Source organism: Exophiala oligosperma (genome assembly GCF_000835515.1).
Source record: "Exophiala oligosperma strain CBS 72588 unplaced genomic scaffold supercont1.4, whole genome shotgun sequence".
Classification (NCBI taxonomy): Eukaryota; Fungi; Ascomycota; class Eurotiomycetes; order Chaetothyriales; family Herpotrichiellaceae; genus Exophiala; species Exophiala oligosperma.
Genome location: NW_015622821.1, coordinates 3,305,153 through 3,324,937, shown reverse-complemented (window position 1 = coordinate 3,324,937; position 19,785 = coordinate 3,305,153). Strand labels below are relative to the sequence as shown.

At 50.7% G+C, this 19,785-nt stretch overlaps 8 protein-coding genes across 9 annotated transcripts; 5 read left to right on the top strand and 3 right to left on the bottom strand.

The window, feature by feature from the left end:
- Positions 1-438: 438 nt before the first annotated feature.
- On the bottom strand, positions 439-2,021 carry PV06_05287 (uncharacterized protein). The gene is made up of 2 exons (XM_016406275.1): positions 946-2,021; positions 439-874 (listed from the first exon to the last, which is right to left on the bottom strand). Exons 1-2 carry the CDS (start codon positions 1,771-1,773, stop codon positions 605-607), a joined length of 1,098 nt encoding a protein of 365 aa, XP_016264481.1. The 5' UTR covers positions 1,774-2,021; the 3' UTR covers positions 439-604.
- A 449-nt stretch (positions 2,022-2,470) lies between these two features.
- Positions 2,471-7,141, top strand: PV06_05286 (uncharacterized protein). The gene has a single exon (XM_016406274.1). It carries the CDS (start codon positions 2,594-2,596, stop codon positions 6,887-6,889), a length of 4,296 nt encoding a protein of 1,431 aa, XP_016264480.1. The 5' UTR covers positions 2,471-2,593; the 3' UTR covers positions 6,890-7,141.
- Positions 7,142-7,159: 18 nt separating this feature from the next.
- Positions 7,160-8,424, bottom strand: PV06_05285. 2 transcript variants are annotated; one of them, XM_016406272.1, is made up of 3 exons: positions 8,299-8,424; positions 8,147-8,240; positions 7,160-7,785 (listed from the first exon to the last, which is right to left on the bottom strand). In XM_016406272.1, exons 1-3 carry the CDS (start codon positions 8,348-8,350, stop codon positions 7,344-7,346), a joined length of 588 nt encoding a protein of 195 aa, XP_016264478.1. In that variant the 5' UTR covers positions 8,351-8,424; the 3' UTR covers positions 7,160-7,343. The 2 variants fall into 2 exon arrangements, with proteins under 2 accessions (XP_016264478.1, XP_016264479.1); XM_016406273.1 differs by having other exon boundaries at positions 7,160-8,240.
- Positions 8,425-9,401: 977 nt separating this feature from the next.
- On the top strand, positions 9,402-10,811 carry PV06_05284 (uncharacterized protein; the record flags this gene model as incomplete). The annotated part of the gene is made up of 1 exon (XM_016406271.1): positions 9,402-10,811. One exon carries the CDS (start codon positions 9,402-9,404, stop codon positions 10,809-10,811), a length of 1,410 nt encoding a protein of 469 aa, XP_016264477.1.
- A 630-nt stretch (positions 10,812-11,441) lies between these two features.
- PV06_05283 (uncharacterized protein) lies at positions 11,442-12,871 on the top strand. Its single transcript, XM_016406270.1, has one exon. It carries the CDS (start codon positions 11,857-11,859, stop codon positions 12,559-12,561), a length of 705 nt encoding a protein of 234 aa, XP_016264476.1. The 5' UTR covers positions 11,442-11,856; the 3' UTR covers positions 12,562-12,871.
- Positions 12,872-13,274: 403 nt separating this feature from the next.
- On the top strand, positions 13,275-14,844 carry PV06_05282 (uncharacterized protein). Its single transcript, XM_016406269.1, has one exon. It carries the CDS (start codon positions 13,451-13,453, stop codon positions 14,249-14,251), a length of 801 nt encoding a protein of 266 aa, XP_016264475.1. The 5' UTR covers positions 13,275-13,450; the 3' UTR covers positions 14,252-14,844.
- Positions 14,845-15,334: 490 nt separating this feature from the next.
- Positions 15,335-17,747, bottom strand: PV06_05281 (uncharacterized protein; the record flags this gene model as incomplete). Its single annotated transcript, XM_016406268.1, has 2 exons — positions 15,335-15,670; positions 15,699-17,747. 2 exons carry the CDS (start codon positions 17,745-17,747, stop codon positions 15,482-15,484), a joined length of 2,238 nt encoding a protein of 745 aa, XP_016264474.1. The 3' UTR covers positions 15,335-15,481.
- Positions 17,748-18,389: 642 nt separating this feature from the next.
- On the top strand, positions 18,390-19,621 carry PV06_05280 (uncharacterized protein). Its single transcript, XM_016406267.1, has 4 exons — positions 18,390-18,633; positions 18,726-18,914; positions 19,006-19,288; positions 19,365-19,621. The coding sequence occupies exons 1-4, from the start codon at positions 18,481-18,483 to the stop codon at positions 19,373-19,375; spliced, it is 636 nt and encodes a 211-aa protein (XP_016264473.1). The 5' UTR covers positions 18,390-18,480; the 3' UTR covers positions 19,376-19,621.
- The last annotated feature ends 164 nt before the right edge of the window (positions 19,622-19,785 follow it).

Sequence of the window (19,785 nt, the reverse complement as noted above, 5' to 3'; positions counted from 1 at the left end):
GTCGATAGTTCTTGTGAGCGAAATTTTTCAGGCGCCCGGAGTGACTCGTGATTTGCAGATGCGATCAGTGATCGCGAGTCGAGCTACTTGAATCGGAATGCGATCACCACGTCTGGAGTTGCAGGTCGGTACTCAGCATTACGATTACTGTGCCTATTTCTCGATTCCCACCTCTCTCTTCGTCGGAAAGTCGACGCTGAGTCGCTTTTCATTGCTCTCAGTAATCAATCACCCAGCTTCCCCCAAGACACATCCCCGCGAAGTATCTACATACAGCATAGCATAAGAATGGGATTGATCACTCGTAACAAAAAGGAGGGGAAAGATGATCAACTGGAGAATTCGAGTACTCCGTTTTTATGCAGCATCTGGAATCACTACTTCTCACGTACAGCAGCGATCATGTCGATCGGCTCGGCTTCCATGCCGTGCTATTCTGTCCAAGATAAACAAGCTTCACCTAATTCACCCAGGTACGAGTACTCATGTTCCTGTCAACCCTTGAGTGCCAAAGACGTAATGGCCATGGGAAACATCGCCAAAATACTTCGCCAACCGTAAATGCCATGCTCTTTAATAACAGCGAAGCTGATAGACCCTTCCGTCACAAGTATATCGGCAACACCCGGCTACCTGTTCTTCCGGTCGATCGAGCCACGTGAGAACGATTGGGCTTGTTGACGGTGTTTCTAGCATTGATTGTTCCTGTGCTGGAGGTGGTATTGAGTGCTCCTTGATCATCGTCCTGGAATACCTGGAGTGTATTGATTGCCCAGTAGGCGTTGACAAAATCCTTCGGGTTGTTGGCCACGTACTCCTCGCAAGTTGGGGCTAGCGTTGCACAAGAGGTAGTATTCCACACTTGGCCTGCCCACTGAATATAGAAGTCAGCCATATGAAGAAGGAAATCCCGAACGCTCTTCAGCAATTGGTACGAGTACTTACCTGTCCGCAGAATGTGGTGTCGAAGACGATCTGCAAATCTTTGAAGTGATCGTCGATGCTGAACGATCCCTGGAAAACTGAGTTCGGGGTACCCCAGTTCTGGCCGGGGTTCGGGCTACTGCTGACGATGTCGTCAGGAAAGCTGCCGCGAGGGAAGAACCAGATCTTGATGAATTGAGACGTCCATTCTGTCGCGAAGACGCCACCCCCAGCCGCATTAAAGTCGGCTCCGAATGTCAGATTGGAAGTGTCGCCGATGGAACAACCTGAGTTCTTTGGCTGGTCGGGTGCGTTGATGTCGCAGTCAGCCGTGACCAATTCGCCTGAGAAGTGTGATCCATCAGTAATGATAGGACCTGCATTTGTGTGCAACGTCATGCTGTTGGCAGTCTGGTCGTTGACTCCTTCGACGATATCGATCTCGCCATTGTTAGGCCAATCTGACCCGAGCATCCAGAATGCAGGCCACACCCCACAGACACCGCCAGGCATGTGAGAGATGTCCGCGATGACCAAGGCATGCTGGAACGTTTCGTTTGATGACACACGAACGGCTGCACGGCCCTCGGGTGCCACCTGCTCCGTGTCAACTCCCATGAACACTGCCATTGATGAGTTTCCAGTCTCTAAGAATCCTGCCAGACCTGTTGCATTTGCTGCTTCGAGCGACTGGAACTGTACAAGTCCATCTGTTGGATCACGGTCGGTGAAGAAGTCAAAGCCTGTCCAGAAGGCATCACCCGAGTAGTCGTGCACCAACTGATATGTTGCCACGGTGGGTTCGAGAAAGATGCTGACCAGCAGCAAGGGAAAAAGAATGCACCGCATTGTCCGGGTCTGTTGTCGGTCTCGGACAACTCTTGACGAAATGAATGTTATGCCGCCTGCGGACTTGAGGTCAAGATGTTGCAATCACTGAATGCGCGAAAGAATGTCTTGAAGTCGTCGAAGAGAAGATGATGAGGTATTAAGAGGTTAGGGGAGAAGAGGAAAACAGATGCGACCAAGGTCTATGAGAGAGCAAACAGAACGAGAAGCAAGGAATGAATGAGCGTGGTTTTGAGAGATGAATAGAAACGCAGCGTGAATAGTAAACGACAGTGAATTCTTCAATACCAGGAATCTATTGTCACCACGGCGAGGAGGCACTACTGAAATGAACATTTCTGCCGCACCCTAGTGACAGACACGCTCAGGAATGTGGTCTCATCTTGTTGATATTCAGGGCTGGATGTCTTCCGGGCTGAGTTCATCAAGGCCATCAAAGTCGAGCAGGCTAGAACTCATAGCAGTAGATTGCATCATATAATCAGGAAACACGTATAGCCAGTCGGACACACGGTGAAGCAAGAACCGTGAAACACGCAGACTGTGAGATTGATGAGGCTGGTGGCTCGACTGGCATGTGCAGATTGTCGCGTCCGGATCCATCGCTTGTGAAACGCGTTTCGGCAATCGCTTTGTGGTGTCTCATTCTCCCCGCAACAATTTGCCTTGACTGGACACCAATCATTCCCTCAATCGTCCCTTACAACACCAGCGAACATTCCATTCCACACGCCGGCGCGTACCTCCCAGGAGACTTGCGGACACTACGTGGTCCAGAAATGGCTGTCGCTCCCGATGCTCTCCTTTGGCCGCCTTCAACATGACCACTGTGGCGGTGCCCAATCTCTCCAGCCAACCTGCCTTTGAAGCCAGCGAGCGAATCTCAATTGCCAGCCTCAGTCCCACCACGACTGGTGCAGCTTCCTATATCCTCGCCAGCGTCGCACTGGTCTGGCCATACTCTAGTTCTACAAGGACTCTCGCGTTGCTGCTGGCAGATTCGGATATTCCAGTGCGGAAACCTCGCGGGCAGGTGAAAGTGATCTTCCACGATGGCAGTGCTCGAGAGGTTGCAAAGACGAAAGTTGGCATAGGCGACCTCCTGCACCTTGGCCTCGCTGGCTGCAAATGGCAAGAGAACAAGGACAATATATCCACCCCAGGAAAGAAGATCAGCTGGAACTTGGTATTCCAGGGCCAGGTCACTGCCGAGATCCTGCGCGACAATGCTGAAGCGACTACCATAAATTATACTGCACATGATGACCACCTTGGACCAGGAAATAGTATTTTAGAAACCCTTGATACCCTCCAAGATGCGACTCCTAAGCGAAATGGTTCAATGGGCCACGAACTAAGCACGATACATGTTCCTCTCATAACGCCCTCAAGATCTGGCAGAAGATATTCCGGAAAGACATTCTTCGACACCTCGCTCGATATCTTTACCGATGATGATGGCTATGTGGCGGGCCATGGGCGCAAACGCACGAAGTTCGCGAGAGACAGTGGAGGATGGAACCTCGTGGACATGGATGAGGACGCAGAACCCATCCCAAGAACACCACAGCCTCCAGTCTCCACGACAGAGGAAACAGGTACAACTGCCCCAACAGTTGGTCTGCCCAGTGAGATGCAGGCTTCTACACCAACGGGCGGCGTCCCCAATGAGGAGTCACTAGGGAGTCACACACGAGACAATGACCAAGTTCACCTACTTGATAACGAAATTGGCAGCCTCGGAAGTAGTGGTGGCAACCCCAGCAGCGCCGCACATCAGTCAGGCTCTCAAATACGCTCCCCAAGCCGAGAGCCCAAGTTGACTTCCATGGGTCCCCCACAGACGCCAATGAGGATTCCACATCTTCCTGCACGTGTTATCGATGCCACTACACCAACCGAAACATCCTCTAACGCGACGACTACCCCCAGACTACATCCCCTCGCATCACCGGGCCTTCCTCTGGTATCTCCATTGATCCAAAAATATGGTGTCGAGATTGGATACTTTCCACCGTTTGAGGATGGCGTATCTCAATTAGATGCCTCCGGCACGAGTACAGCCGAGGACGAAAGTAATGATCGAACGAATTCATTCAGTAGTTTTCGTGAAGGGGTTTCTACTCACATTGTGGCTCATGAAGAACACCACGACGGCGTCGAAGCTCCAGGAGCTCCAACAACTGAAGACGACTCGGACGGGTCACTTGTGGTTCTAGACTCCTTTCCGAATCAACAGCCTGCTTCGACTAAACAGATCTTGCAGCCGCCGATGGATGAGCAGTCTAGTGCGATAGCAGTGAATCATCACCATGGCTCCGAATCAGTTGGTGAGACTGCAGACCACCACTATGATCCCGAGAACCCTGCTAGCACTGCAACTGAATTATGGCTGTCAAATACAGAGTTAGCCATTGAGGAAGGTCGTTTTCAGCAAGAACACGAGTTGACCTCCCGCCACCTTGAATCAAGTACCCCACAGATCATTGAGATAGAAGACGATGATCTTTATGGAGCGCCGAGCGATGTCGCACCTAGAAGTCCTCCTGTCAATACCCAAGACATCTCTAGAGACCAGCAGAAAAGTGCTCTCGATGTGATCGAAGAATTTCTCCAGATATCGCCTGTCCAGCCCTCCGGCACTGCTACTGCTTGGGGTAACAAGGCCAAAATCTTGGAGACGTCACCATCGAGAGAGAATTCAGAACCATATATCGAGATGGAAAGCACGTACACTACTGTCGAACACACCCCCTTTCCTTTCCTCGTCGGAGGTGGCTCAACGCAACAATCGCAACCTCGGCTGGCAGGCTCTGAATCATCACCCCGTAGTTCTCCAGCGATGCCCACGCAGAATCATTCAATGGATGGCAATGTTGATGAACGGGAGACTCTCGCTGTGATTGAGGAGCAGGCTCTTGACCATGCAACTTTCCATCTCGAAGCACATACGACAGAGCGGCAGCGACTAGTCATCAGCGATGATATACCGGAACTGGCCATAGCCTCTGCAGAGGCTGCTAAGGATATTGCGATGACCGAGGCACGAGAGATGACATCCGAACAAGTCGAAAATTCCCTTCCAGCTCTCCAATCATCCAACGTACTTCCAACACCGAAGATCGACTTGGCATCTGCAGCCTTGACATACCTGGAAGATGGCGATGCCAGATTGGGCAGTCCGCCGGCAAGTCATGAGGACAGCCACGCAGAGCTAGTGGCAGAGATCGAAATTTCACCTGTCGGACAGGAGCCTGTCGTTCGAAGTCGCGAAGATATTCGTGTGCGTGATAGGGACGACGATTCTGTCGTTGAAGTGGGTCAAGATGTTTCTTCAAGAGATGTTGTCCAAGAGTCTTTCAATAGCGTGACGAGTGTTGAAACACCTGCACAATTACCCACTCCGGATCATACTCAACCGGACCAACTCGCTGTCAACGCCAGGCGCATAGCATCATCACCCGAGTTGCAAACAACGACGACTCTTGCTGAGCATCAACCCCAAGGTGACTCAATTGCACCTTCCGGTGAAGGACCCATCGGTTCTGCCCAAGAAGGAGCGGACTCTGGTACGGCGGTCTCACAAATTCAAGAGGAAATTGAAACAAATGTACCACGTCGCCTCTCTCAGCGATTATCAACCAGAAGATCTGTGATGCCTGCCAATATCTCCAGTCCATACTTTACACCTCGCCGGTCGGCTCGAACCTCGTCGCCCACATCTTCACAAAAGGAAAATGTAAAGCCTTCCACAACATCCCCCTCCAACTTGCCGTCCTCTCCTACACAGGCTCATCGTACATCAAACGAGACTATCGACATATCAATAGCTGCGAAAGGAGGTGGCGGCACGATTGTCAGTGCGCAGCAAGAGCCTCATTATCCCATATCCCGGACGACCGGCATAACGACACAACATGCATACTACCCTCCTCTTGCTTCCCTGGATGAGCACTTTAACCATCTTGTTGATGTCATTGGGGTGTGTGTAGATGACTCCTTCCAACCGGAACGTGCGAAATCGGGTCCGAGGGAGTATTTCACTACACTACGAGTAGCAGACTCATCGTGCAAGCAGGATGGGGTCAATGTGCGCGTGTTTCGCCCAGTCAAAACAGCACTTCCAAATACACGACGTGGCGACGTCGTCCTGCTCCGAGATTTTAAATCGCAGACCTTGAACCGAAAGTTCATGCTGCTGAGCACTGACACCTCGTCGTGGGCGGTCTTCTGCTCCACCGAAGGCGAGACATCTCGCCGGTTCGAAGTTCTTGTCACCGGTCCTCCCGTTGAGTATGGATCAACAGAGGAAGATTATGTAGCTCTGCTACGTTCATGGTGGAGAGACGGTGGCAGCGCCCTGTTTCCTTCTTCAGGTACCACATCTGATATCAAGTCCTCTGGGACCCCGCATCTCAAGCCTCGCCCTGCGAATCGACGAAGAAGCAACAGGACGGATAACATGGACAATGAGACTGACCAAATCGACGCAAACGGAGAAGTAGAGAACGCGACTCCATTGGCCGACAAGACCAATGAAAATGGTCGTGGACCGTCCGTTCAAGGTACGCCTTCCGAGTCCAAAGCGTCCCCGGAGCCAACTTCGCGCCGAAGAGTCGGGTCTAGGCGATCAGGCATTCCAACGGATGAAGTCCAAGACACTATTCGGACTACACACGTTGGAGACAAGGCACCCGCAGGAACGAAGACGGACGTCAATGACCGGCGCAGATCAATAGCCCCATCTGCATCCCTCAGCCCCAACATCTCCATGCGCGAGTTCACGCCGCGCAGGAGTGCACGACATAAGAGGTCCGTCACCCCGGCCGCCGAGGGGCAGGGACACGACGGGGCCAGTTTTGGGAGCATGGAAATCCGCGAGGGTAGCGCCTCCGCGGGGCGGAGGGGATCGACCGTGTCAATCGCCTCTGCCACGACCCCGAAACCGACGGGCAGGGAGTCTGCCGCGCCCCGACGGAGTGCGAGACACAAGAGCCCCAGCGTGGTGCATGAGCTTCGGGACGGCACAAAGTACGTTGACAATGACGATGGACAGCAGCGGGCCGGTAGTGTCTTGCACGAATTGCGAGACGGCTCGACGTACGTGGACGGATAGAGATGGAAAGGTCACGATCCCAGACGTGGCCGCCACGCAAGTGATTATTCTTATCTTCTTTCTTTTCGTGTGTACACGCATACCTCCCTTAGGTAGCCGAAACTTGTACATCGGAGATTATGGCTAGAAACATGTAGCGCATATCCGCTAGTAACAGACAGGAGCGCTGGTTCAGCATCGGTCGGCTGGAAAATCCAACAGTATCACTCAGCAAGAATCAATCTGATCGTCAACGAGAATACAGGGATAGAGGAAATGAACACATCAAGGTTTGAATGTTAGTGTTAATCCATGTCATCGCTATTGCTGTTGTAACTGCGCTAGTTTAGAAGAAACCAGGATCTTCCAGGTTTGTTGTTGGAAATGGTTATATACAACAATTTGGCCTTGCTGTGAGTAGTCACGACGCCGTCCATTCGGCTTCCATTCCAAGGTCTTATTTCTCCACTTTTCTTCACATAAACACCAAAGCCAAAGCGCTGACGGTGGCCAAACCGATGGTCGTCCATCCCGTCACGATAACCTGCTTGTTCGTCATGGCCGCACCGGTGTCCCAGACGAGATGTCGGATGCCGTTCCAGCAGTGGTACGTGAAGGGGTAGGCCGCGAGGGTCTTGAGCGAGATCTTGGCGAAGATGGGCAGGCTGGCGAAACTGGCGGCGAGGGTGGCGCTCTCGAGGTGCCAGCCGAGCATGGGGGCGATCAAGTAGGCGGCGCCGAAGGCGTAGACGCCGACGGACAGCGTCGCGCCCGTGATTCGGTGGAACATGGACATGTACCACGTTATCTGGGGTCGGTAGATGGAGAGGTGAGGAGCTACTGGTCGGTGGCGGCGCTGGGCGGCGAGGATTTCATCACCGGCGGCGGGGGTCATGCTGGTGGTTGTCGCTGCTGGTCTAGGGGAACAAGGTAGGTTAGCATGAGCTCGCTCGGACAACAGTAAATAATCGTCGCCATGAAGACTGGGTGCATGATGCAAAGGTGGGAGACACGAGAGAGAGGTCATGCGGATGCGGAGGCTGTGGGTTGTTCGGAGTCGTTCGGTGGGAAGTGCTTTCTTATGCGCGTTATCTTCTTCGACCGGCCGGAGGATGAGGTGTGTGTGTTTGTGAGGATGAAGGTCTGAAATATATCCTCTTTTCCTGGTTCGGAAGCATTGGTGCTCGGTTGATCGTCGCAGCGGTAGAGGTCGAGTGGCAGAGAGGCACGAGAGGGTTCACGGAAGCAGCCATATAACAGCGCATGAGAATGTCTCACCTATACTGCACATTCTGGCCGACCGCGATAGCTGCTGGAGCTGACCATCGCGACAGGGGAGTCTTGGTGAAGGCGGAGGGGTTGGCTACTGTCACTGCTCGATCGTCAGTCCATAGAGTCCGTGAGGGGAGAGGACTGATGGTTCAGCTTACACCGCCTCGTGGTGGCCTGGAGAGCCCGTCGGGAGAACAAGCTGGCGGACATTGTGTGTTTGGAGGGGAGAAAGGTGATGGCGCGCTTTCTATGTCGAAGGAGAGCAACGTGAAGCTTTCGTGATGTCGAGGGAACTGTGAAGCAGGTGCTCGGAACGGGATCGGCTGTTTTCGCTTGGCTGCTGACACGTGACCAGGATTATTATGCCATAACGGTGATTGGTCAGTCTCAAAGAGTGTGGGAATTGTCTCGGTGTTAAACCGGTGAAGTTCGTCATTAATTAGTCTGTATTTTGTTTTGTCCTTTCTCGGAATGTTTCTTGGTGGTGTTCAGCAAATCTAGCAGGCTCCAGGGGACATCGCCGGTTACTCTAAGGAGTCGGATAAGAAATGAACACCAGGCTGCCAGGCTGGCAAAGGCAAAGGCAAAGGCTGTGCTCCAGCATCGACCCGTACATGGAGATGCCGAGTCGAAGTCTTATTGGAGAGTCAACGACGAAATGGCAGAGACAAGGACGTTGGACGCCGATTCTACAAAAGGTTGACCAGGTCAAAGTATGAACAGGGAAGGATCAAACCAAAAGAAGCTGAACTTTGTTTGGTGACAATGACTACCTAAATACGGTGAGGATCTTCTCATGCCATACGATGGCAGTATGATGTATGATATAAAATTGTCTGTGAGCCTTCGATATCTCTGTATACACCTGCTAGCAGTTTTGGAATACCACCCAGCACCCGTGCCTCTTGAAGAAAACACACCTATCGCATTCTGTACAAATCCGATTAATCACAATAAAAAAAATGACCGCACATACCCTCCATCCCATGATACCACCTGTTATGCGCGCCGAAACACAGGGTAGGGTATCCAGCAATAACCAGACCAGATGTGTGGTCGTTGTGCCTCATCACATTCATCGGCTATGGTAAGGATGGCCTCCAAAGCCTCATCATGTGGCCTCGCAGCCTCTCCTTGCACTGTTGTTTTCACTGTCACTTCACACGCGATGCACTCACACACAAAAACACTTTGGTCCGTCGCCCTTGCGCCTTCTTTCCCTTTTCACCAGCATGAATCCATCGACATCTCTTTCGCACTCATGTCGTTCATCACACTGAAGTATTCTAGGCCGGGCGCCTGTCTTTGTCTCCCCGACTCCATCCACCCCCTCTGTCCTTCTCACGGCGCGCGGGAGTCTCCCAGCAAAAAGAGAAAGAGTGAAGTGAGACAGGAAGACTCTGATCCAGACTACACTCCTTCAACGAGACGTCGAAAGTCAGGACATCGAGAAACCAGTTCAGCTGGAGATGACACGACGACATTGGAGACACCACACTCACGCCTCGAGAATGATCATGCGAACGAAGCACTCACTTCAACTACCTCCCCTTCGACCGTAGCAAGACACCAAGGCATAAGATCTGTGAGGAGGAGGAGGAGGAGGAGCAGCACCGCCACCAACCGGAATACAACACCAGCATCTTCCCGCCCGAAAAGAAACAACATGCTTCCTATTCCTTCGAATGCGCCCTCTGTCTTGCTACCAGGTTACACTTTTGAGGAAGCCAGGGCTTACCTTGCCAACGCCTCGAATTTTAGGAAAGAAGAAAAGAAGAGCTGGACTCCCACCCCCCGTTTCCTCTTCAAGCGCAGACAGGTCGAACAGGCTGGTTGGATGCGATTCGAAATTCTGAGTGACAATTGGAAACATTTCCGCTTCATGCTGTATCGCGAGCTCTTGGTGGCACAAGATGGTTCGGTCACTTTTGCCGATGCTTTGACGTTTCCCAAGCCCCAAGGGCATGGCATTGATGCATCAATCCTGCGGACCAATCGACAGATCTACCGAGAAGCCAGCACAGTCCTCTATAGCAAGAACAAGTTTGTCGCAGCCGACCCCGATCATCTCTTCCGGCCAAATGGGCTAAAATGCCTCCGACGTCGAACCACAACCCTCATCCAGCACATTTCATTCGAAAAGAGTGGTAATGCCGCGCAGTTGTGCCAGGAGTATTGTGAAAGTATCTTGCAACCGATATGGAACATGATGATCCAATACCCTGCGTTCTTGAATCTCCGGAAACTCAGCCTGCGTCGTGAAGTCATTCGAGCAAACGATTGCAACCTCATCGACATGCAGATGTACTTTGACAAGACGACGAACGCGACTCTTAGTGCTCGAGGTGTTTTCAACAAGAAAGATCTCATCATACACACTGCAGCGAAGCTTGCTGCATGGGCTGCGATGAGGGATTCATGGTTCGATAACTTACATCTCGTCCAAAATTCGTACCCAGACATGCCCGGACACACAGGAATGCTCAAGCATGTCGTCGAGGTTTGCCTTTCTAGAGGACAGGATGAAGACCAGGGCAAGACTTTTGTCAAGCTCGATCTACACGACACCATCATGGCGGCCTTGGAGGTCGAAATTGAAAAAGGAGAGCAAGGCGCGGATAGCCTTTACGACAACTATTTCCAAAAACATCGACTTCAGCTCACGTCATGATTGATTGCAGGTGCTGCAAGGGCTGCATTCGGAAGAACAGAAGTCGGAAATGGCCTTCGGATACTGGATGAGTTTGTGCTGGAAGCGTTGAAGCGATCAAAGAATTGAGTTTACCATGAGCTAGTGATGATGAGCGTTGGAAGCAAGCAATCAAGGAATTGTGCCGACCCAAGAGCTAATGTCGAACGTTGAAGGGAGTTATAGGCCAGAGAAAGCAACGTACTAGATGGCCAGGAACCACAGAGCAATTCAGGATAGAATTGCAGAGGAGAGAGAAACACAGTTCATTCGAGATTTTTCTTTTTGTTTTGGCCTTGGTTTCTCAATTTACCGCCTATGCAGGGGAGCGGCTACTCACGGCGTAGCTTTCCCATTTTCGAGGCTGCAACGAAAGAACCGTGGTCGCCGTCGGTACCGCTTGTCAGAATCAGAGTGAGAGACTCGTAGCGGAATTGTGCATTTGATCCCTTGGCGGGTGGCGCCAAAGGCGTAGATGGGCTGCTACGTAGAACTTGTCGTGACCATCTGTTACAGGGCGTGCTCGGAAGTACGAGGAGCTTTCTCGCAATAAGCGGCACCAAGCGGCGATCGCCTCTGATCTCAATCCATTCCGCCCCAAAACAAATATCCGTACAGTGAGATACAGTTGTACATACTGACACTGACAGGGCGTGCGGAGAAGTGAGTATTCTTGATCGTTACTCCCAGGGCGCGTCGCCGACTTTTCGCCATCTGGGTTTCTACATATCAACCATATCTACATGCACAGCTATGATTCTTGATTTTTCCCATACAGTACCACCGGTATATCATACGTCTTTGCTGTTATTCCTATTGAATTGCAACAAACAAGTCGAGGTGATCCGATCTTAGCAATTACATCCAAGACAAAAACTGGTGCTGGGTGTTATAATCGGTACTCGGTTCGACTATACCTGAGCGGTATCTATCCCTCTATATTCTCTCAAAAACGAACACAGACATAAAACACACAAAACGCACAAAACGCACCAGAGTACGAATATACGAATAAGGATACGCAATCATGATGCTCGCTGCTCAACCAGTCATCCCCATCACTTCTACACAGTCTGCATCACCACCACCGCCGCCGTCTTCGGTAGCGGAATACTCTTTCAACTCACACATCTCATCTCCGACAGCAGTACAATTACGATCGAGATCAGCAAATGGAGCGAAGACGACAAAACAATCATTCAAGATCCGACAGGCGACAATCGATGATGCACCAGCGATCGCCGAGCTAGGCGCAAAGGTCTTTTCGACGACCTATGGATTCTCCATCCCCACGGTGGACCTAAAGGCCTATCTCGACGTGGCGTTCAGCGAGTCCACCGTCGAAGAGTACATCCGGAGCCCCCGAACACATCTCATCGTCGCCTGTGCCGGCGGGCAGGGAGAAGGCGACGGCGGCAAAATCATCGCGTTTGCGCAACTCGCCGAAGGCTCCAGCGAGGCCTGCATCGAGGACCTCGAGAGCATTGTAGAATTGCAGAGGCTGTACGTCGACGCGGACCACCACGGGATCGGCGTCGGCAAGGCCCTGGAGCGCGAGATGGAGGACATGGCGAGACTCATGGCCTACCGCATCCTCTGGCTCGGCGTGTGGGAGGGCAATTTTAAGGCGCACAAGGTGTACGAGACTTTCGGGTTCACAAAGGTCGGAGAGCGCGAATTCAAAATGGGCAAATGTATTCAAACCGGTTGGATCATGATCAAAGACTTGTAAGGAGCTTTTTTTCGACGAGGAAAAGAAGAGAAAAAGATGAGGAGGGAGTCATACAATGTGCTGTTCTTGCGTGGTGGTGGTTTTGTTCTTTGCTGGCGCATATAGGGAGGAAGGAATTGTGTATCTGTCTGTTTGCGTAGGTTGGTTGATTGATCTTGGATGATCCAAGGGGTTTTGAGGGGGGTCTTTCTTCTTTGAAGCTACAAGGAACAGCGAGTTGTTTCTCTTCTAGCGAGTCGTGTCACAAGAGACTGACGACAATTCAGTACTCAGTACTCAATAACAGTCAAAATGAACATGAACATGATCATGACCATAAAAACATAAAAAGATTAAAATGTGACCTTGGATATGAAACCCTTGTAGTTCATTGAAGAGAAGGACATGGGCGATTAACGACAGGTCTTGTCCTTCTTGGACTCCGTTTGTCAAAACCCCAAAAGAATACACAGAGAAACTGTGTAGACTTTCGAGTTCAGAAAAACCACTTCGCGAGTAATTGGGGATTGTTGCTGCGATTGTGAGCTGCCAGGCCAAAGTCCATGAGAGAAGGGAAAAAAAGAGAAGAAAGACTCAAAATGGCTCGGGAAAAAGAATCAAGAGACAAGAAAAACACACGCGAGTCATGGCTTGGCGCGACCGTGGCTGGTCATGACGGTCACTTACCTATTTACCCCAAACGTGTTCACTTCCCTTCGACGCTCGCCGCATTTGAGGGAACCACCTCACTTTGATCCGAGTGAGGCCATGACCGTCACACGTACGAGTATGATTTGATCAGAAGAACAACCTCGCCTGGTCATATTGTCTCACAAGTTCTGCCGAGGAAGCGGAGTGAGGTTCAAAGAAAGCAAACCCAAGAATCTACTCGCAGGACTGTCCGCCCAACATGCACAACGCCCTCAACCGGGTCCAGACGACCTTTGGGTTCTTTACGACTTGCGCCTTCACCCTAGCGGCCATCATTGCCTTGTTGTCCGTCATCCCCATACCTTCTCCCTCGGGTTCACCGAGTGCCTCCGTCGCGGTCCGAAATGTCCAAGTCGTCAAAGGTCGCGCTCATTATTACACCAAGAAACGAGAGGAATTCGCACAGGTTCGATTCGACCTGGACGCGGACCTTTCCAGCTTGTTCACTTGGAACACGAAACAGTTGTTTGTCTACGTGACGGTCAATTATCCTTCTGGTGGTGGTGACGATGCCACCACAAACAACAAAATGTCCGAGGCCGTCATCTGGGACACAATCATCCCAGCCACTTCAACCCCGTGGTCGTGGCAGAACCTGAAACAAAAGTACTTTCCGGACAAGAAGAACAAGCCCAAAAAGAGCAAGAGGGAGTCGATGAGCAAACAATCCAAAGATCTGGTCAAACCCGGCTTCATCTCTCTGAAGAACCAAAAACCAAAATACCACGTCACCGACCCGAGCGGCATCATCGCCGAGAGGGCCAACGCCACTTTGCAAGTCGGCTGGAACGTCCAACCCTGGGTGGGCGCGTTGGTCTGGGACAAGGGACTTTTGGGACAGCGCGTGGGTAAATGGAGAGCCGGCAAGGTCGGAAAGTCACAAGTGTTTCGATTCCCGCCTCGGAAAGGAACCACCACCAGCACCACTGCGGCGGCCAAGGATCAGGGACAAAAAACAGCTCCCGAAGCTGGGTCCGCCTCTCCAATTGTCGATGTGTGAGGTCTGCAGGGACTTACTTTCACTACTTCACTGCTTCCGGATGTTTCAAGTGTAACATGATCAGGGATCAGGTTGATGCTGTTAAAAAGGCAACCTTTTTCCCGAGTCTCGTGGACAGGACAGGACAAGACAAGGCGCTGGTGCCCTGCTGAAGACTGCAAATTTCCCATCCCAGTAAACGGTTTTCTTTAGGAGCGCCCCCAATATTTTTCACAAGAGCGATAGAGAACGAATGACAATCCACTCATGTTGATGTTTGATGGGCTCGTTCTCGCTCTATGACTCCGAAACAAGCCAGTTCACTGGAGGAAAATCATCCCGTCGGCCTTTCATGGAATAAGACTCTGAAGGTACTCCCAACAAGGGTGATGCTTCGGTCGGATGGGTCGAGATTTTCCATCCCAAACAAACAGTCCTGAGCTCATTGGCCTCCTATGAAGTTCTGCTGCTCGGTTGAACTGTTATTACACGAGAAGAACGCGCACATCTCGCAAGGGACTTACTACCAAGGACGGGATATAGTCAATAGTCCCTGCTAGCTTACATTCCTTTTTAAGTCGTTTCTCATTAAGTCTCAAATACCATGAAATGGGGTCCTATTGAATCATCCAGACGTATTCAGTTAATCTCAATGTGACGCTGTGTGTAGGCTGGTAACGACGTATTTTCCCTTGCTGGACAATCAGACTTGTCAAGAGTCTGATCCTGAATAGTTCCTCATAGACACCTTCCGAAAGTTGGTACCTTGTTGTTTCCGTCTTTGTCCTGAAACGTGCCGTTTGTTGATGCCTGACGTGTTGTCGAATGGATGATCTGATAGATTGGTTAGTTGACAATTGCATTGGTCCCTACTAGGAGCATCCATTAGTGCCGTTGAGTAACCAAGACGCGCCTGTAGGTCCCAAATGCAGTGAAACATCTTTAGGGATCAATCGTCGTCATCGATGTCAGGGTAATCAAGTTGTGGGTGCCATTCTTTGAGAGACTCTGGCACATGAAGTCGGTCCAAATGAACTTTGCTGCAGCCCCATGGGCAATCAGCCGTCCCAGTATGGCCCTTACGAGCACAGCCCCAATGCCTGCGCAGCTTCCACTCGTCTTGACAGTCACGGGTGTCGGCAAGAAAACTACATCGTCTCCAGGAGGGAAGTTGTTGTACTGTACTGTGACCGCAAGACAGTCCCTGCATACATTTCCGTAGATCAGCGACCATCCAGAAGTAATTATCGCTCAGGATGTCCGACCGATGAGATTGGTGACCAAAATTCCATCGCGAATCGAGAGGACATAGGTGGATATTTCCCAACCACCCCGCCATACACCATCGTGATGCATTATATGCGACTTCCCTTCTCCGTAATAGGGGAGGTTGGCTCTTTGCTCTCGACCGAGAACGCATAGCTCGGCTTTGGAGGCGGCCTGTACGATACTGCATCAATGTGATCACCCCATGATCATCTTGCGTTCCGTCGATGAGATTGGGAAAGAGCTGCCTAGATCGCGTGCCTATCACTCTCATGTCCACAGTTGAGGAAAGCAGCGTCTTTCTTGATATAATATCCCACGGACCTTGATGTTGCTCTTCTTCGTTTGGTTCCCATAGGATACTATCAGGAACAAGAGCTTGGCCTGGATATGCTCCAGGTAGAGGACATAGTTTTCTCAATGAGAATACTACGCAACGAGCAAATTCCACACTCCAGTCTTGTGGATTAGGACCAAAGATTAGTCGCTTGATATAGATTCCTCTGCTGCCACTCATCACTCCATCAAGGTACCGTAAATGAGTTCCTACACCAAGAGATTCCCAGACTTTAGATTCATTCCTACCGTAGTCCGAAAGATTTAGTCCGGCTTGACGGATCATATCAGCCCAATCGCGAATCACACTCACCAGTCCTGCTGGCGTGAAGTTCGAATACAAATCATATCTTAGCAGGTGAATGAGAGGGGTGCGCGCAAAGCCATCCAGAAGTATCCACCTATTGGAAACTGCATGCGGGTCTGCACCATGGCGTAGGAGATCTACGCCGAAGTGGAACCATGCACAATGCCTGTGTTTGGCCCCGTTGAGGTAAGACGCGACCAGATGCAAAATCGATTCCCCATCGATACTTCTGAGGCAGACCAGGCTGTTGTCATATTGCTGTAACCCGATAAACTCGAGAAAGCCGGCAGGTTCAAGAAATTCCAACTCGAGCGCCATGTCAAGCTTGGTGTCTGCCGAGAGGCCAAGGAATTCGGGTCCTAGGTGGCTCAGAACAAGGTCGAGACAACGCAGGCTAGGGCAAAATGTCAGCCAAGGAGGTTGTACACCCATAGCCATGTCAGCGACATCAGGACAAAATTCCGGATCTTCCATGAAAAGTTTGTACATCTCCTCGGGAGATGCGCGGAATGACTGCAAGGCGCAGAGATCTAGAGCATTGCTAAGGACTGTGTCGTGGCTTGGAAAAACCGTCAAGGATAAGAGAAAACGGCAAATCTCTATGTGTCCTGCATTCGCCGCCATCTGTCGAGTTAGCAGAGTTACGAAAATTGGGTCTTGACTGACCTCGAGCAAGCTCCATGGCCGAGCATATCCGTCGATCGACCCACCAGTGATATCTAGAGCCGACGCTTGTTCACTCCCAATAAGACGCTGTAACCCGGCAAGGTTGCCACTTTGACAGTACCGGAATACCAGGGAGTCTTTTGGAACGATTCTCCAAGTCTTGATCTCAAAATTCCAGCGGCCTTGGGCACTAAGCAAAGCTACATTCCAGATACGGCTTGAGAGCCAAGAGGGAAATCGGAAACATGTCCGAAAGTAGGGTTTGTCTTTCTTTCGTCTAGTCATTCTCGCGATGGACACTTGTCGTCCATCATCCTGATCACGAGAGTGTGATAAGTCCCGGGAGTTAATGGTGGTCTTGTTGATGAGAGACGTCTCGATCTGCATCAATTGTATCGAAGGTCCAACGAGAACCGACAGTTGTTGTGAAATGGTTGCACTTCCTTCAAGAACCTGTTCTCGAAGACCGACCAGGAGAGCTTGGTGCTCGCGATCTCGCCTCTGCTGTTCTGCGTGTATATACATGGTGTAGGCAATGTGCATTGAGGTTTTGGCCCTTTCGAGGTCGTCGAGGAGATCTTTCACATCTCGCTCTTTGAATGCACTGTACAACCTTCCAGGTAGTCGGAAATGCTTCTCCAGGGATCGCTCAAGTTTCTCAACCACCAGTCGCACTTCTTGGGTACATTGTTGGCACCGTGAAATGCAGCGGACCAGCAACTCTTCACCATGATTGTCATGCTGTCGATGATTCTCAAGTTGCCCCAAAGCCAGTGCCATCGTTTCAAGGTCAAGCAATAACATTTGTATAATGGCTGGAGCGTCTCTTGCAGCATGGTAGATACGCTTCAGCTTCATGGCTGACTCTCCAAGCTGTATACCCAACGAAATGAGCCCTGCTCCGGCGCTTACGACACCGAGGGTGGCCTCGACACCGGACATCCTGAGGGTTTGGATTGCTCGTTACGATTTTTGATGATAGCAACTGATTGCCCTCGGGGGCAGAGAGATATTTACATTTTCCCAGCCTGATGCAACGAAGCCTGTAGGACAGTATCCTGGCCTAGTGCGTCGCACTGCCACTTGATTAGTTGGAGTGGCGGCGACTTAGCGAGTCCATTGGCGGCTGCAACGCGCCTCCTATTCGCAGCAGAGATAGGGGAGAGGCGCAGACATATTCTCAGTGTAGCCACTGGGTATTCAACGAGCTTCGAAAGATCTGATCTAGCCTGTCCTTGGATAGTCAATGTGATGTTCGTCGGTTCAGCTCAATCTTGGTTGGACTTCATCAGTAATGGTACGGAACAGCCTGGCAGATTTGGTTGGCAATCGAGCACAACGGAGCAGCATGTTGTAGTGTGATAGTGTCCAAGTCTCTCCCATGACGCACTTATATGCCATTTCAGACACAATTAGGTACCTATAGAAGAATACCATGAGACGTTGAATGTTCTCGCTCGATGTTGACTTGGGCTCAATTGTAAATCCGTAAAATCCGTGCCAAGATCTGGAGAATCCAATTGCTGGGCTGCGCCGAAAGGCCAAAGTATTCAATGCTGGGCCCCTTTACAGATACGGAGTAGGTTGAATTGTTTATTCGCGTGTCTGTAGAATCTCAGGACTTTTTTGTTGTCGACAACTTTCCCTTTTTCCGCGTCTGTGTAATTCTGTCAACATGCGGACGTTGTCTCTCTTCATCAGCCTGTTGGCGTTGGCTGTCTCTGGCGTCTACAGCACCGCCTTGACCTACCAACTCGGGGCCAGCGAGAAGGCCTGTTTCTTCACAAATGTCGAACGACAAAATGCCAAAGTCGCCTTTTACTTTGCGGTATGTGACTCGAGCCTGTGCACCACCCAAGAGTTTGACAAAAGAGTTGTTTTCTTTTTGACTGCTTGACTGACACAGACCCTCTCAAACAGGTGCAATCCGGCGGATCCTTCGACGTCGATTACTCCGTGGTAGGACCCAACGACAAGAAGATCATGGAAGGAGAGAAGGAGCGACAGGGGGATTTTGTCTTTACGGCACAGAACACCGGAGAGTATAGGTTCTGCTTCAACAATGAAATGTCCACTTTCGCAGACAAGATGGTCGACTTTGAAGTCGCGGTACGCTACTCTCCAAGGACCTCTCACACGAACCAAAAACGTAGAGAGATAATACACAACACGAGCTGACATGTTTGATGATACATAACAGGTCGAAGATGAAGGCAAATCAGCCCTGCTCCCTCAAAAGGCCGGATCGTCTCCCGAACAGCATTCCGCCCTCGAAGATATGATTTACAAGATCAGTGGACAGTTGAGCACGGTCAGCAGGATGCAAAAGTATTTCAGGACCAGGGAGAACCGCAACTTCAGCACGGTGAGGAGCACGGAACAGAGAATCTTCAACTTCAGTTTGATCGAGGTGTGCATGATGGTCGGAATGGCAGGTCTTCAAGTTCTGGTCGTCAGATTCTTCTTCCAGAGTAACCGAAAAGGTAATGTTTCCAAAGTGGTTCTCCTTGTGATCTATGTGTACGTGGGCGATTGACGCTGACTTCTTCTCGACCACAGGCTTCGTATAGAGTACCCTTCTTCGATGGACACACACATACACAACCAAAATTTCTGTAAAACTATGTCTAAATGAGACCCATGATGGCTTCCCCCCAAAATAAAACACATTTCAAGAGACTTGATCCATTATAATACATATCAGAACGTCAAGGAGGAGAAATATACAAAGATTCGAGATGGCAACTTCTTCAAAAGCACCCAAAGATGTCAAAAGATTGATTTGTGCTCCATATAAAATGCTACGCTATGAGGACTGATCATGCATTTCCAGACAATCACCACAAGACCGCAATCTAACCTAGATACTAACTCCATGCTTCCCGCCCTCGCTACAACGCTATCCCGTCTTGAGCAACAAGAACGCAACGCAATGCTAAAACTACACCCAGCATCATCTCCCTTCCCTTTTACAAGCCTC